Source organism: Hetaerina americana, unplaced genomic scaffold (assembly GCF_022747635.1).
Source record: "Hetaerina americana unplaced genomic scaffold, ioHetAmer1.1.p SCAF_3, whole genome shotgun sequence".
NCBI lineage: Eukaryota > Metazoa > Arthropoda > Insecta > Odonata > Calopterygidae > Hetaerina > Hetaerina americana.
The window spans coordinates 73,154,525-73,166,513 of record NW_027286874.1 but is presented as its reverse complement, the minus strand read 5'-3'; the positions used below and the strand labels follow the sequence as shown (position 1 = coordinate 73,166,513).

At 32.1% G+C, this 11,989-nt stretch overlaps 2 protein-coding genes and 1 long non-coding RNA gene across 3 annotated transcripts in view; all 3 read right to left on the bottom strand.

Annotated features, from left to right (window-relative positions):
* LOC139690432 (X-linked retinitis pigmentosa GTPase regulator-interacting protein 1-like) overlaps positions 1-103 on the bottom strand; it is a 10,155-nt gene extending 10,052 nt beyond the window's left edge. The window contains exon 1 of the mRNA XM_071587883.1: positions 31-103. Within this exon, the coding sequence (XP_071443984.1) occupies positions 31-103 (73 nt within the window). The remainder of the gene's footprint in view (positions 1-30) is intronic.
* A 1,738-nt stretch (positions 104-1,841) lies between these two features.
* On the bottom strand, positions 1,842-9,422 carry LOC139690431 (flagellar attachment zone protein 1-like). The gene is made up of 7 exons (XM_071587882.1): positions 9,413-9,422; positions 9,136-9,272; positions 6,924-7,367; positions 5,311-5,475; positions 2,316-2,591; positions 2,032-2,148; positions 1,842-1,889 (listed from the first exon to the last, which is right to left on the bottom strand). Exons 1-7 carry the CDS (start codon positions 9,420-9,422, stop codon positions 1,842-1,844), a joined length of 1,197 nt encoding a protein of 398 aa, XP_071443983.1.
* A 441-nt stretch (positions 9,423-9,863) lies between these two features.
* Positions 9,864-11,554, bottom strand: LOC139690106 (uncharacterized). The gene is made up of 3 exons (XR_011701449.1): positions 11,509-11,554; positions 11,048-11,202; positions 9,864-9,928 (listed from the first exon to the last, which is right to left on the bottom strand). It is a non-coding gene; the product is annotated as an uncharacterized lncRNA (long non-coding RNA).
* Between the last annotated feature and the right edge of the window lie 435 nt (positions 11,555-11,989).

Below are 11,989 nucleotides of genomic sequence, written 5' to 3'. Positions count from 1 at the left end.
GTCTGGAACCCAGGAAATCAAATTACTCACCTATCACTAATGGTAAAATGAGAAATGAGCTCATCAGTAAGCTACCTCCAATATTAACCACTATTATTGCCATTTATAACCATAGAATTTTTATCAACCTTGACCTCCTGATTCTAGTTTGGAGTACACCCAAGTGAGTTTGTTAATGCAGCATTAAACATTTCATCTATCCAGATGAATTGTGGCCCTGTTAATATAGTGGCATTCTCAAATAGCATCATTTCTTTTTGTCCTAAAATATACTAGGAAGGAAATGTATAATATTTTGATAGAAGCAAAAGCGAGAATATGTGTATATGTAGATATTGATATATATTATGATATTTTGGAGAGATACCCACAATTTAGTGTAAATATAAAGCACCTACTGTAGAGTCTGTCGAAAGTATAAGGGAAAAAATAGGGACATATACATATGCATACAAAAATAGGGCATACGTACATAATATATTTGTAAACCAAAAATCTAGTGCAAATCCCAAAAAGACTACATTAGATACAATTTCAGTGGTAAATACACTACAAAGTTGTGATTATAGTTACCCTACTCAAAAGATGAAAATATCTCCAAGAAATCATATGTTTAGGATATATATATATATATATATATATATATATATATATATATATATATATATATATATATATATATATATATATATATATATTTTTTTTTTTTTTTTTCAAGTTAGAGTTAAAAAAATATTTATAAAATAAGAATATTTAATTATTTATCTGCATTAGCTCCAAGATTGTAGCTCAACTGCAAGTAATTTAAAAATCAAAATAGGATCTCTCAAATGACTTTGATATTTTTATTATTAAGCTAAAATTTGACAGATTTGGGACACATGTTCTTTCAAAGATATTCGAGTTAAACTTACCCGTGAAATCTCTTGCAGAATTCCTTCTCTCTTTCCCTTTATCATTACCTTCATTAGACAATGAAATCAGGCAGGTACTCTGAGAAATCATTTTCTGAGGATAACTAAGACACTCTTTGAAAGATATAATTCCTTGAGCTATGGGAACACTCATGTCCTCAACTGCTGCATGCACTTCAACTACTAAAGTCTCCTAAAGTAAATAGATGACAGCCAAATTTAGCAAAAACAAAACAACCTTGATAAATGCAATGGGCATATTGACCAAAAAAATCAATTAAATATATTATGCATGTATTAATAATTTGAGCAGGTTTTACTAATACCTAATCAGAGCAGGTTTATAACTAAATTGCATCGAGAGGATATTTTTATTTGACAGCATCTCATTTAAACTACATAGGGCAGGATACCTTGATTTTACCAGAATTAGCTCTGCACTAAAAAAATCTTAAAATCTTTGATGAGATCCTTCAATGACATATTCAACCAAGTTTAATGTTATTTTTACCAACTGAGTGCTAAAATTAAAATTCTTGGGTAATTATGAATTCATTACCTCATCTAAGTAGTCAAATAACCCTGGCTTGATGGGAATGACATGATCATATGAGCAATTCAGCTCTGCATCAGGCCCTTCGCAGAGTGGACTATATGCTGCTTCTTGTTCAAAAAACACCCAAGTTATAAATATATTTGGCGTAGGAGAGGATGATTGTCCACCAATCCTCTTTAATGTTGCTAATCCTTCATCAGATACTAGGATGGAATCCATATGTATCTCAAAAATGCATTTATCTGGATCTGGTGACAGTTTCCTGACTGGTTGACGCTGCTAACAGAGAACATTGAAATTATTCAACAATGAATTGACGACATTGGATAATTAATCCTGTCATGCAGTCCAGCTGATGCTGAGCTGATTTCTTAATGGTCGAGGATTACATCAATTTTCAATTGATGCAGGTAAATTATCTAAATGACCATTTCATAAACACAATTGGTTACATAAAAATTGAAACATATTATGATTGCACAATGCATTGTAGTAAAAATATGTTTGACATAGAAAAGTCATATAAATGAACCAGCGAGAATAGTAAAAATGTGTACCAACCTCTGATTCCTCCTTCATTGAAAGAAGTCTATTTTGCTCTTCCTTCTCCTCTAAATCCAAGAGCAAGCTCTCATTTTGTAATTTCATTGAATCCAAATCACATATGAGTTTATCAACCTACAAAAACGAGTATTTTACAACACACCAACTTGCAAAAAAATTCATACAGAAAAATACACCATAAAGATAATAAGAAAAAGGAGATTTGAGAATAAAATTTCCATTTTAACCAAAGAGATCATAAGGTAAATGAATGATTAGAAGGTAGACGATATCCAACTAACCTCCAACTTATAGACATCAATTGCTGCTTCTTTTTCTTGTAGGAGTTCCTGAGCTTTTTCATATTGCTCACTCACTTCAGCTAATTTTAAATGCATTGACTCAGCTTTAAGATCTTCCTCATCATTTATAGCACTGATCTCCTCTTTAAGATCTTCAGATTCATGCTTTTCATCATCACCCGAAGAAATGGATAATTGTTTTTCCTCCTCTTCATTATCACCCTGAATTTCTTCTAAGAGCTGTGACTCTATTTTTTTTGTCAATTCCTTTTGTACCTAAAAAGCAGAAATTAGCCGCATATTGAGACATTTTCCAGCATGTTTGTTAATAAAGCTCTGCAATGAATCTTCTAGGAGCTAAAAGCCTGCCGCCAATTTGGATGCACAAAAAATAAGAGAAGAAATGTATGTAGGAGTGGTTAAGGCTTTTGCCCGTTCCTCCACATCAGTGTGTCCCTTGGCGACAATGGTTTGCTACTAAGAGATACCCTGTCATTGAGAACAAACACCTGAAAGCCCTAACCAATAAGTATGAGTATAAATGCCGTGGTAACCTCAGATTCCTTGCGTTGGACTGATCATAACAGGAATTCCTACCAGTTTTTACTGGGTTTATCTCACTCATTTTTGTACTGACCGCATATCTTAACCTTCTCTTACTCCTTTGGGATTCCTCAGACTAGAGGTATGTAGAGCTTAAGCATTCCATTTGATTCCAAATTAGAAGAGTAGATCCATCCAATTAAGGATGATTTGCTAAATATGCACCATGCCCATTTATATATTCCTTGGAAACTGGAAATCCCTATGTTATATTTAGTTTCACTGGTTATTTACGAGGAAATGCTCAAGACTTCAGGGTTCTGTTCAAATTCCTACCCAAGAAAAAATGGAGCCCTCTTTTACAGGACAGATCCAAAATCTAGAAGAATATTTAAATGAACAAGACCACGGCATTTGTGATGTCAGAAGCTTGAATCTGTGAAGAGTTCCTTTCTGTTACACTATCACTTCAAGTTATTAACCCCACTAGATGGGCTCTACTTCTCCTAAATACTCATGGAAAACAATCCCATAACAACTTTGAATGAAGAAAATCATACCAAACTTAACTGAGCAACAGTACTACACACTATCATGGGCATTCAGGGTAACGATCAGAGGGGAAGAGTGGGTAAAACATCATTTGGAAAGTCAATTGAAATCAAGAAAGGGTCATGGGTTTTCCTTTGTTCCAAGTCTGTATGCTTTATGCCAATATAATTATATAATAATGGACAACATTGCATCCAGCCAAAAGATGATAACAACTTTTTTTATCTCATCACATAACAGGTAAACATAAAATACTGAAAGCCATGCGTTACACGAAGTTCTGAATGGAGAATTGCAAATTGATCAAAATTGAATAACAACCAAACAAAAATGGTGTAATTCAAACATCCATTTTCATAACAACTTAAATGCGTTCTTGGAGGGCAATCAAGTAAGCATACACTAACCACAAAAATCCCTGGAATTACTGTCGTGCACAATCAAACACAGGAGATTAATATCTCAAAGTTAATTTCAAAATCGTATACCTCTGTAACATAATATAAGTTTGAAAGCGGAATATACACTAATTATGTTTTCGTAAAGAAATTGTTTCACACCAAAAACTCAATTATATTTTGTAATGGGCAAGATATTTATAATGGTTTCACAGCCTTATCTATATCATAAATTACAGAAAAAATAACCTGCCTTCTGACTTTCAGATGATAATAATATTCCCAATAAGATAATTCTTTAATTGCATATTATTGGTTAAAAATGATCCTTGAGTGTAATGGTAACTTAGCTCACCTATAAATGGGTCCAATTAATTAATTAATGAGTCCAAATAAAAAAAGTCACATTATATTTACAGCTTTGAAAAAATATGTAACTGATATAAAGCTTGGACAGGGACCTTCTTATTATTGAGAAGTTTATGGAGATTGCATGTAATTTCTCAAAAACCTCTATGCGTTACCCACATCCATTAGTATATGATGTGTTCCTAAATCTGCCTGCATTTAACTATGAACATTCAAGTATTACATAGTATGCATATTAAGTTTTACGCATTAAGTGCATATTTAAGTGTGAATTGCATATATTTCATTATCACTTGTGAAAAGAACTCAACTTGAAGCAAAACAACTGCATATATATTTCCATACTTGGCAAGTACTTGATTTACATACCTGATATGCATGACACAAGCTGCTCATCTAAGAGAGTTAACTCAGGGGCAAACACTGACAAAGACATATTTTAATAATTCCTTACATAATGCAGACATTTGATTTGGGGTGACAGAAATGATGATTGATTAACATAAGACTTACTCAAAAAGGATAGGGAACGATAAAACAAGGTTATAAAAAGATTCTCAAAACCATTATGGACTGAATTAACAAATGATACTTATTTAATTTGCACTGGTAACTTGAATAGGTTGAGCAAGCAAAATCAGTCACTTTATTTATCAACATTATCTTCACTGATGACAGTAATTTTCTAATTTTATTTATTTTAATGTTTAATTTTCAATATTTTTCACATAGGAACTATATTGTCTAGCTTTTCTAAAGGTCAGTTGAGATAGCTGAGGATATCTAAACGTATAAGAAAATAAAAATTGCACTTAAAATGACTGTCTAATGACTGACCATTCACTTAGATGACATAATTATATAAGATCAATTTGATTTGAATTTGAATCAACATTTCTGAATCAATTGAGATTCAATTCGAAGGAGAATTGGAGAGTTAGAGGTCCCTAGCAAATGACTTATAATTTCTGCCATCTCATTCCTTTATGCTACTTCATTGCTTATATACACTAACACAAACACACAATATGAATAAATATATAAAATTAAATTTTGTATTATTTTGGAAAAGTAAACCATGCATATATAGTATATACAATATATAAGATTATAAGAAAACCAAATTTACACACCTCCTGAAGCCCTTGAATTTCAACATCTTTGGAAGTTAGCTTTTCAGACATTTTTAAGTTTGTACACTCCAATTCTTTAAGTTGAAACCGTAGAGTTTTTAACTCTTCTTTTAATTGGTCTACTTTCAAATTACATTTGCTTAAAAGTGCTTCCTTTTGATCAACCTGAAAAAAATAAAATTTTAATTCATATAAAAAGGATAGGAAATGAGTAAAATGAACAATATATGAATAATTAAAATACAGTTTTTCACAGAAGACAAATAGTGTGGCTAATACTCCTTATACTGACAGATTATATCTATCAGGTTTTACACAGCTGATTTTTGCACAAGCCATATATATGATTTCTTATTACTTATACTATATATTATTATTATTAGTAGCCATGTTTATGATTTCTATCCAAGTACTGCTTTCCTTATGCATTATGAAAATACACTTTTAAGTTCTAAAATGTATGCACTGTGGCTTTTAGAAAAGTAGTCAAACAGTATCAATGCATACTAATATATCTGTCTACTACAGAAATCCCAATATTAAACAGCTATCTCTAACAGTAAATTAAACTTATTAACTGAATACATTGTACCCAATTAAACATTCAGTATTTTTAGATATTTTGTGACTCCTGCCTTCATTTTCACTTGTGTGACATTCACCAAACTTTTTACCTAATTTGATTGATGTAACTATGTGATTTGCTTTCCTTAAACTTTATTTTTAACAAAGTGGTGGTATTATTGTTTAGGGGATGTGACTGACAGCTTAGGTCACTGCATTTAAGAAAAAAGTGCTCATAAAATAATCATACCTCACATGTCAAAAATGAAGTGTGTTATTTCCATTATTTGGATTTTGATTTGTTTTGTGGTGACAACACTTACAATGAGATCACTTATAAAGAATTAATATCAAATTTGTTAATGAAAAACATATATAAATGTGGTAAAAACTTCTTTCACCTTGACAGAAATCCATAATCAGCAAAAAGGGTACTTTATTAAAAAGTAAACTACATTTTCTCAGATGAGTAATATGACTCCTACATGTACCTCCGAACTTCAATGCAATTACACTTTTCCACAGAGAAAATTAGACTAAAACAATCTACATATTTCTACAATGGCCATTTTTTGCTCGGGAAATTATTAGCCCCCCTTATTTTAATGGAAAAATAAGTATTCGCAGCATAACTTTTAATATTATCTCTAATCACAAGCTCATAAAAATAAATAATATCAAGAAATATATTTTCAATTATCCCTTGGTAGAGCATAAAGGTTTTATCTTTTTTTTTTGGTTTAATTGTAAAAGTAAGATTCACAGCTATGACATAGTAAAAAATATTATTTTCACAGAGAAATGAACATTTCTCAAAATGTTCATTTCTCTGTGAAAATAATATTTATAAAAGCAAAATTTCTTTATGTGAAAGTGGACTGTATATAATATAAAGGAATTTTTGTCAAAACAAAATTTTGTTGAAACCCTTTGTTATTCAGTCTATAATTGTGACTTATGTAAACTATAATTTATCAGGTTGGCTGAGCTAAAAAATGAATGTATCAAAACTTGCAACAAAAAATGTGCACAGCGAATTAAAAACCTACCTGCTGCTTCAGGTTTTCTTTCTCAGCCATGTTCATTTCTTGCTGCATTTCATATTCTTTCAGCTTCAATTCATATTCTTTCTTCTTCTGTTCCTCCTGTGATTTTAGCATCTGTGCTTCTCTCTCTGTCTCAAGTTTTTTGTTCAGTTCTTCTTCTAGCTCCATTACTCTTCTTTCAATATCTTTTTCTTTTCGTGCAATTTCATTTTCTTCAGTTTTCTTATTGTTGTCATTTATCCCATTCTTTACATGAAGCTTTGCATTATCATTGGGCTTAATTTCTATGGAACTCTTTGAAGTAGGCTGAACATTTGCCATTGGTTCTGTGCCTGTGCTCGTCACTAGTGGTTTGGCAGGAACATTTTCCTGAGTGCCATCAATGATTTTATCCATAATTGACATAACTATTTTATTGTTAGCATCTTGAATTATCGATTTCTCTACCTAGGGAAAGAGAATACAGTTATTTAATCACTGCATTTGGAGTTTGATATATATTTATGCAGTTTCTGAAGTAAATACATTATATGTTAGTTCATAACGCAGATAAAATCAGGCTTTCAGACTAATAACAAACAAACTCAATATCAATCCTCAACTCCTCCAAATTGTGCATGAATCTCCTCTATGACCACATGATATTTTACAGGGTACAATTCATGTCAAGACAGCTTATACCTTAAAGGTTTTAATCTTGGTAAAGCCCACCTAAATAATTATTTTTCCCTTTGAACAATTTAATTCTCTATCCAGTCATTGAGTATTCCCCATTAAAATATTGTCATGAGATTGCATGGAATTCAAATCAATAGACCAAAAAAGGAGTTAATTCTCATTATGAATCAATAAATACTGATATCAACATTTATCCTTTCATCCTGCTGCATGTAAAACCTCTGAAGAGCTGAAGGAGGTCAACCCATTGCCAATGGATCTCTTTAAGCAATTGCTGGTGGTGACAGCCACTTTTACTGCTGCTGGAAGATCACTTTTACTCTATTCACAATAAGATTTTTAAATCCAAAAAGCTCATAGCCTGATGATCTTATGACTTTGGTTGGTTAAGAATACCTTGAGTGTCTTTGCCTCATATTTGCACGATATTTGTACACCCTCTTGAATGTAATAATAAATGAGTTTACATAATCAAAACGTTATGATTAAATTTAGGGCAACATGAGGTCACCACATTCTCCAAACAAATTATAGTTTAGCATGACTTGAAATGGATGATCAGCCATTATTACAAGATGAAAATTTAGCAATTTACTTTATTACTTATATCCCAGGCAACCAAATTAATGAATGGATTATAACTACATATTTTTTTGCATTCCAATTGTAGTTTCTTACAATGCCTTTGCCAATTTTGCAGAACATCCCCTAGTTAGACTGTCCATCCCACAACACCTGAATTTGCCCCCCATCAAAAAACTTCATTGTTATTTACTCATTACCTTGAGGAATGATCTTGCTCAAGAGCATCAATAGTAGTACAATATTAACAACAAGAAAATGGGCAGAAATTGACCTCAAAAATCAAACAAGCAACTTACACTTGTATTTCAAATTTGAAGGATTCTCCTACAGCCTTTACCAAAGGTAAAAAGACTCATAATAAATATTAGTTTACCAGGATTCAGCATCTTATTCAAAGGGAAGACAAATCGGATCAATAAGCTTAGCAAAGCAAACTTTACCCTCGAATAGAAGTGAGTATCTGCATACTTTGTATGCAGAGAGAAGAATTGGTACTTGACATCAAGAAACAGGCAATGACATGAGAAAAAGAGAGAAAAGCATTTTGGAATGCTGTGAAGTCCTGTGTAAGTCAAATATGGCCATATTACTCTACTAACTCTCATATTAGGTTCTTACCCGAGGCTTCTTCTCCAACTAAATAAAACTATAATCAAATTCCAACCATGTGATCATAATATGCTTTTTTTGCCTTTCTGTAGGGCTTTGCTCAAACGACTAATTTGAAAAAATTTCAAAGTGTGCATGTCTGATCAACTTGAATACACTATGCGCGATTGTTATCTTAATTTATCCATATGTTATGTCGCTATAACTCTATGAATGGTCATTTGAATTTCTGTATTTCCAAAGAAATCACCCAATGTTTCAATGTTGGTCTTTGACCTGTCATTTTCAGTGATTTATGAAAAAATCATCATAGAATATGCTTAAAATTTGGTTTATAGCTTACCTTCAAATCATTAATCTCTTCTTTCAATTCTTCTAATGTAAGCTGCTTCATTGTTGAATCTTTCATGGCTTTCTCTACTTCACTCTGAAGGTTACAAACCTTAACTGTTTCATCATTCAACAGTTCCTTCAACTCACCTAATAGGCATCAATATGCATATTTATTATATGTATACAAACAAATGAAAACATAACTTTAATTCCGCTTTTTTTTAAGGCTTGCTTAATATTGAATATAAATCTCCTTTAACAAAATTTATTCATGCTAAAGCACCAACCAAAATACATTCTTATAGGATTAATTGCAATAAAAATGGATTCCTGTTAATTATTTGTAAAGTGGGTAACAATAATTACAGTTTAGCTAAGGTACATTTAAAAATTGTAGTTTTAGACTTAACAACATTATGATGATATGCATTTGTGATGGGTGCTTTGCAAAAAAATAGTGTTACTTTACATTACAGCAACATTAGGCTATCAAGATGGACCAATTATTATATATTTTGACTTACAATTGAACCATTGACTTAACAACTGTATCAGTGCTCTAAAAATCAATCTAATAAGAATCCAAAAATTAAGTTCAAGAATCAAATCTTAGTAATGGATAGGTACTGATTACGAAGAGGTGCTTACAATTCTCTCTTTCAAGTGAATTTACGAGCTCATTCATTTTTTGTATTCCTTCCATTGCTTCTCTCCTTTCAGCTTCAAGAGTACATACATGCTCTTCCTGGGTCTTGACATGCCTTTGAAGCCTGATTATTTCAATGTTTTCTGCAACTCTGCGGCTATTATGCACATGGTTCAAAAAAATTATTGATGTGATTTACAATATTATAGCATAAAGAAATACCTTATTAGGCACCAAATAAAGTTTCATGTGCTAAGTCAATTGAGAGCTTTGAAGTTTTGATACATGATAGTTCATATTGTCTTCCACTGAGTCAAAAGAGTCAGTTTCAATCACCTCTTATGTTATATCAGTGCATAAAATTATTAAAATACTTTATTAGGAATTAGTTGGAAGAATACCTAATTGTTTTTCACCCATTTGCTGCTGTGAACGTACCAAGTAAACTTGCACAGTCGACAGCCGTGAGCGTACCTTTTCACCCTCTCTGTGATGCGCTATCATACTTTTAAAAAACTTATGTTCATCAAAATATAACAATTAAAATTTTCCTTTAAATAAACAGTGAATATCGATTGTTTTTATTTTTTAGATTATTTTATTATTTCATGAGTAATAAAGGAAACGGAGACACAATAGCCTCCATTTTCGCCACATGTGAGAGGTAGCATTCCAGAGAGTGAACCGAAGCAAAAGGGTAAATGCAATTGCAATTAAGTTATTTAAGATTTATTCCTTGACTTTTAGTAGTACTTTAGATCTAGAAGTTTGATTTTGAAGCACACAAGAATCTGGTGTTGCCACATAATTATGATAGAATAGGTGTTTTTGAACATATTAAAATAGAATAACATCAAAATGACTCTGTGCCTGGCCATGAGGTGTGAGCTTTAAGCTATGTGACTTGGCGTGTGATGTGGTGAATGGCATATTCTTTTCATTAATAAGAATGCACTGCCAAAGGAACCAATATGTGCTTGAAGAGAAAAGTGACATCTCTTATCACTGCCAATATGTTGGAGAATGTTCTCTTTTGGCAATTTGTTATACCAGACTTTTGGAGGTATCACGCTCATTTCTCTGCAAAAAGTATGTCATAATTAACGGTTTGTTGGGTCTTGTGCAACACTTTACCTTGACTAATATCATGCCATTTCAACAATCTGCCAGTTCATGAGCTAAGCTACTTCAAGGGAATCTAATGTTACAAATACATATGACCTGAATGCATTATTCAAACAAGGAGAAATTTTACAAGCATCTGGTGACATATTACCTGCTTTGTTCCAGGTTTCTGGCTGATGAATGAGCAGCAGCTGTGGCTGCAGATAATGCAGAAGCCATTCTTGACCCCTCTTCCTGGACTCGGGCTAATTCGTCCTCCAAGTCTTGCACTCTGCAATTACTTTGCTCCCGTACTGTTTTCAATTCCTTTCAATAGTGATGCATGAAATAATTATGCATAATTAAAAATTGGAAAGTGATTTAGGGATCAAACATAAATATTTTCCTAATTATATATATAATTGGAAATTTTAATTATGTATTTATGTAATTAGGAAATCTTTATTTTCCATTTTATTTCCCATCCCATAATTTTTTCATTATTCATCATTGACTTATCTTGTAATAGATTTTCAATAATTTAATTTCATTTTTCATATGTCTTGTTTTCATGGTAAATTTTTAGCCCTCAACAGTAGAATTGAGCTATGGTAACAGGAATGAATACAACACCTTCTCATAGTTTATCAACTGCTTTTTGAGTTTGCAGACTTCTTGCTCCAGAAATTCATACTTATTCTGGTGTTGATCATTGTTATTAATTTGTTCAGACATCTGGTTAGCGGGTGAATTATCAGCTCCTTGATCCCTGTAAAAGGAGGCATCAATCACTTCAATTGCATTAGAATATGGTAAAATTCAAAAAATGACACCAAAGAATAAACAACACAGAAAAAAATATTGAAGCACATGCAGAAATACGAGGTCTGTCCAGAAGCCATGCTATGCTTTAAGAAAAATACCCTACCTAGAACAATAAGGATTTAGTCCCCTTCAAAGTAGTATGCAGGGTTTAGTGTGTGAGGTCACAAGAGGATTACTCTGAAGGGGACTAAGGGCTCATTGTTCTAGCTAGGCTATTTTTCTCGAAATATTGCACAGCTAGATCCTTTCCAGACAGACCTTGTACAATGAACTCACTCATTATTTTTAT

Coding starts and splice junctions, on each gene's coding strand:
- LOC139690431 (XM_071587882.1), bottom strand. Junction 2,592..5,310: donor AAATTCAAGGGCTTCAGGAG/GTGTGTAAATTT, acceptor TCTGCTTTTTAG/GTACAAAAGGAATTGACAAA. Junction 2,149..2,315: donor TTGATGTCTATAAGTTGGAG/GTTAGTTGGATA, acceptor TCGTTTTTGTAG/GTTGATAAACTCATATGTGA.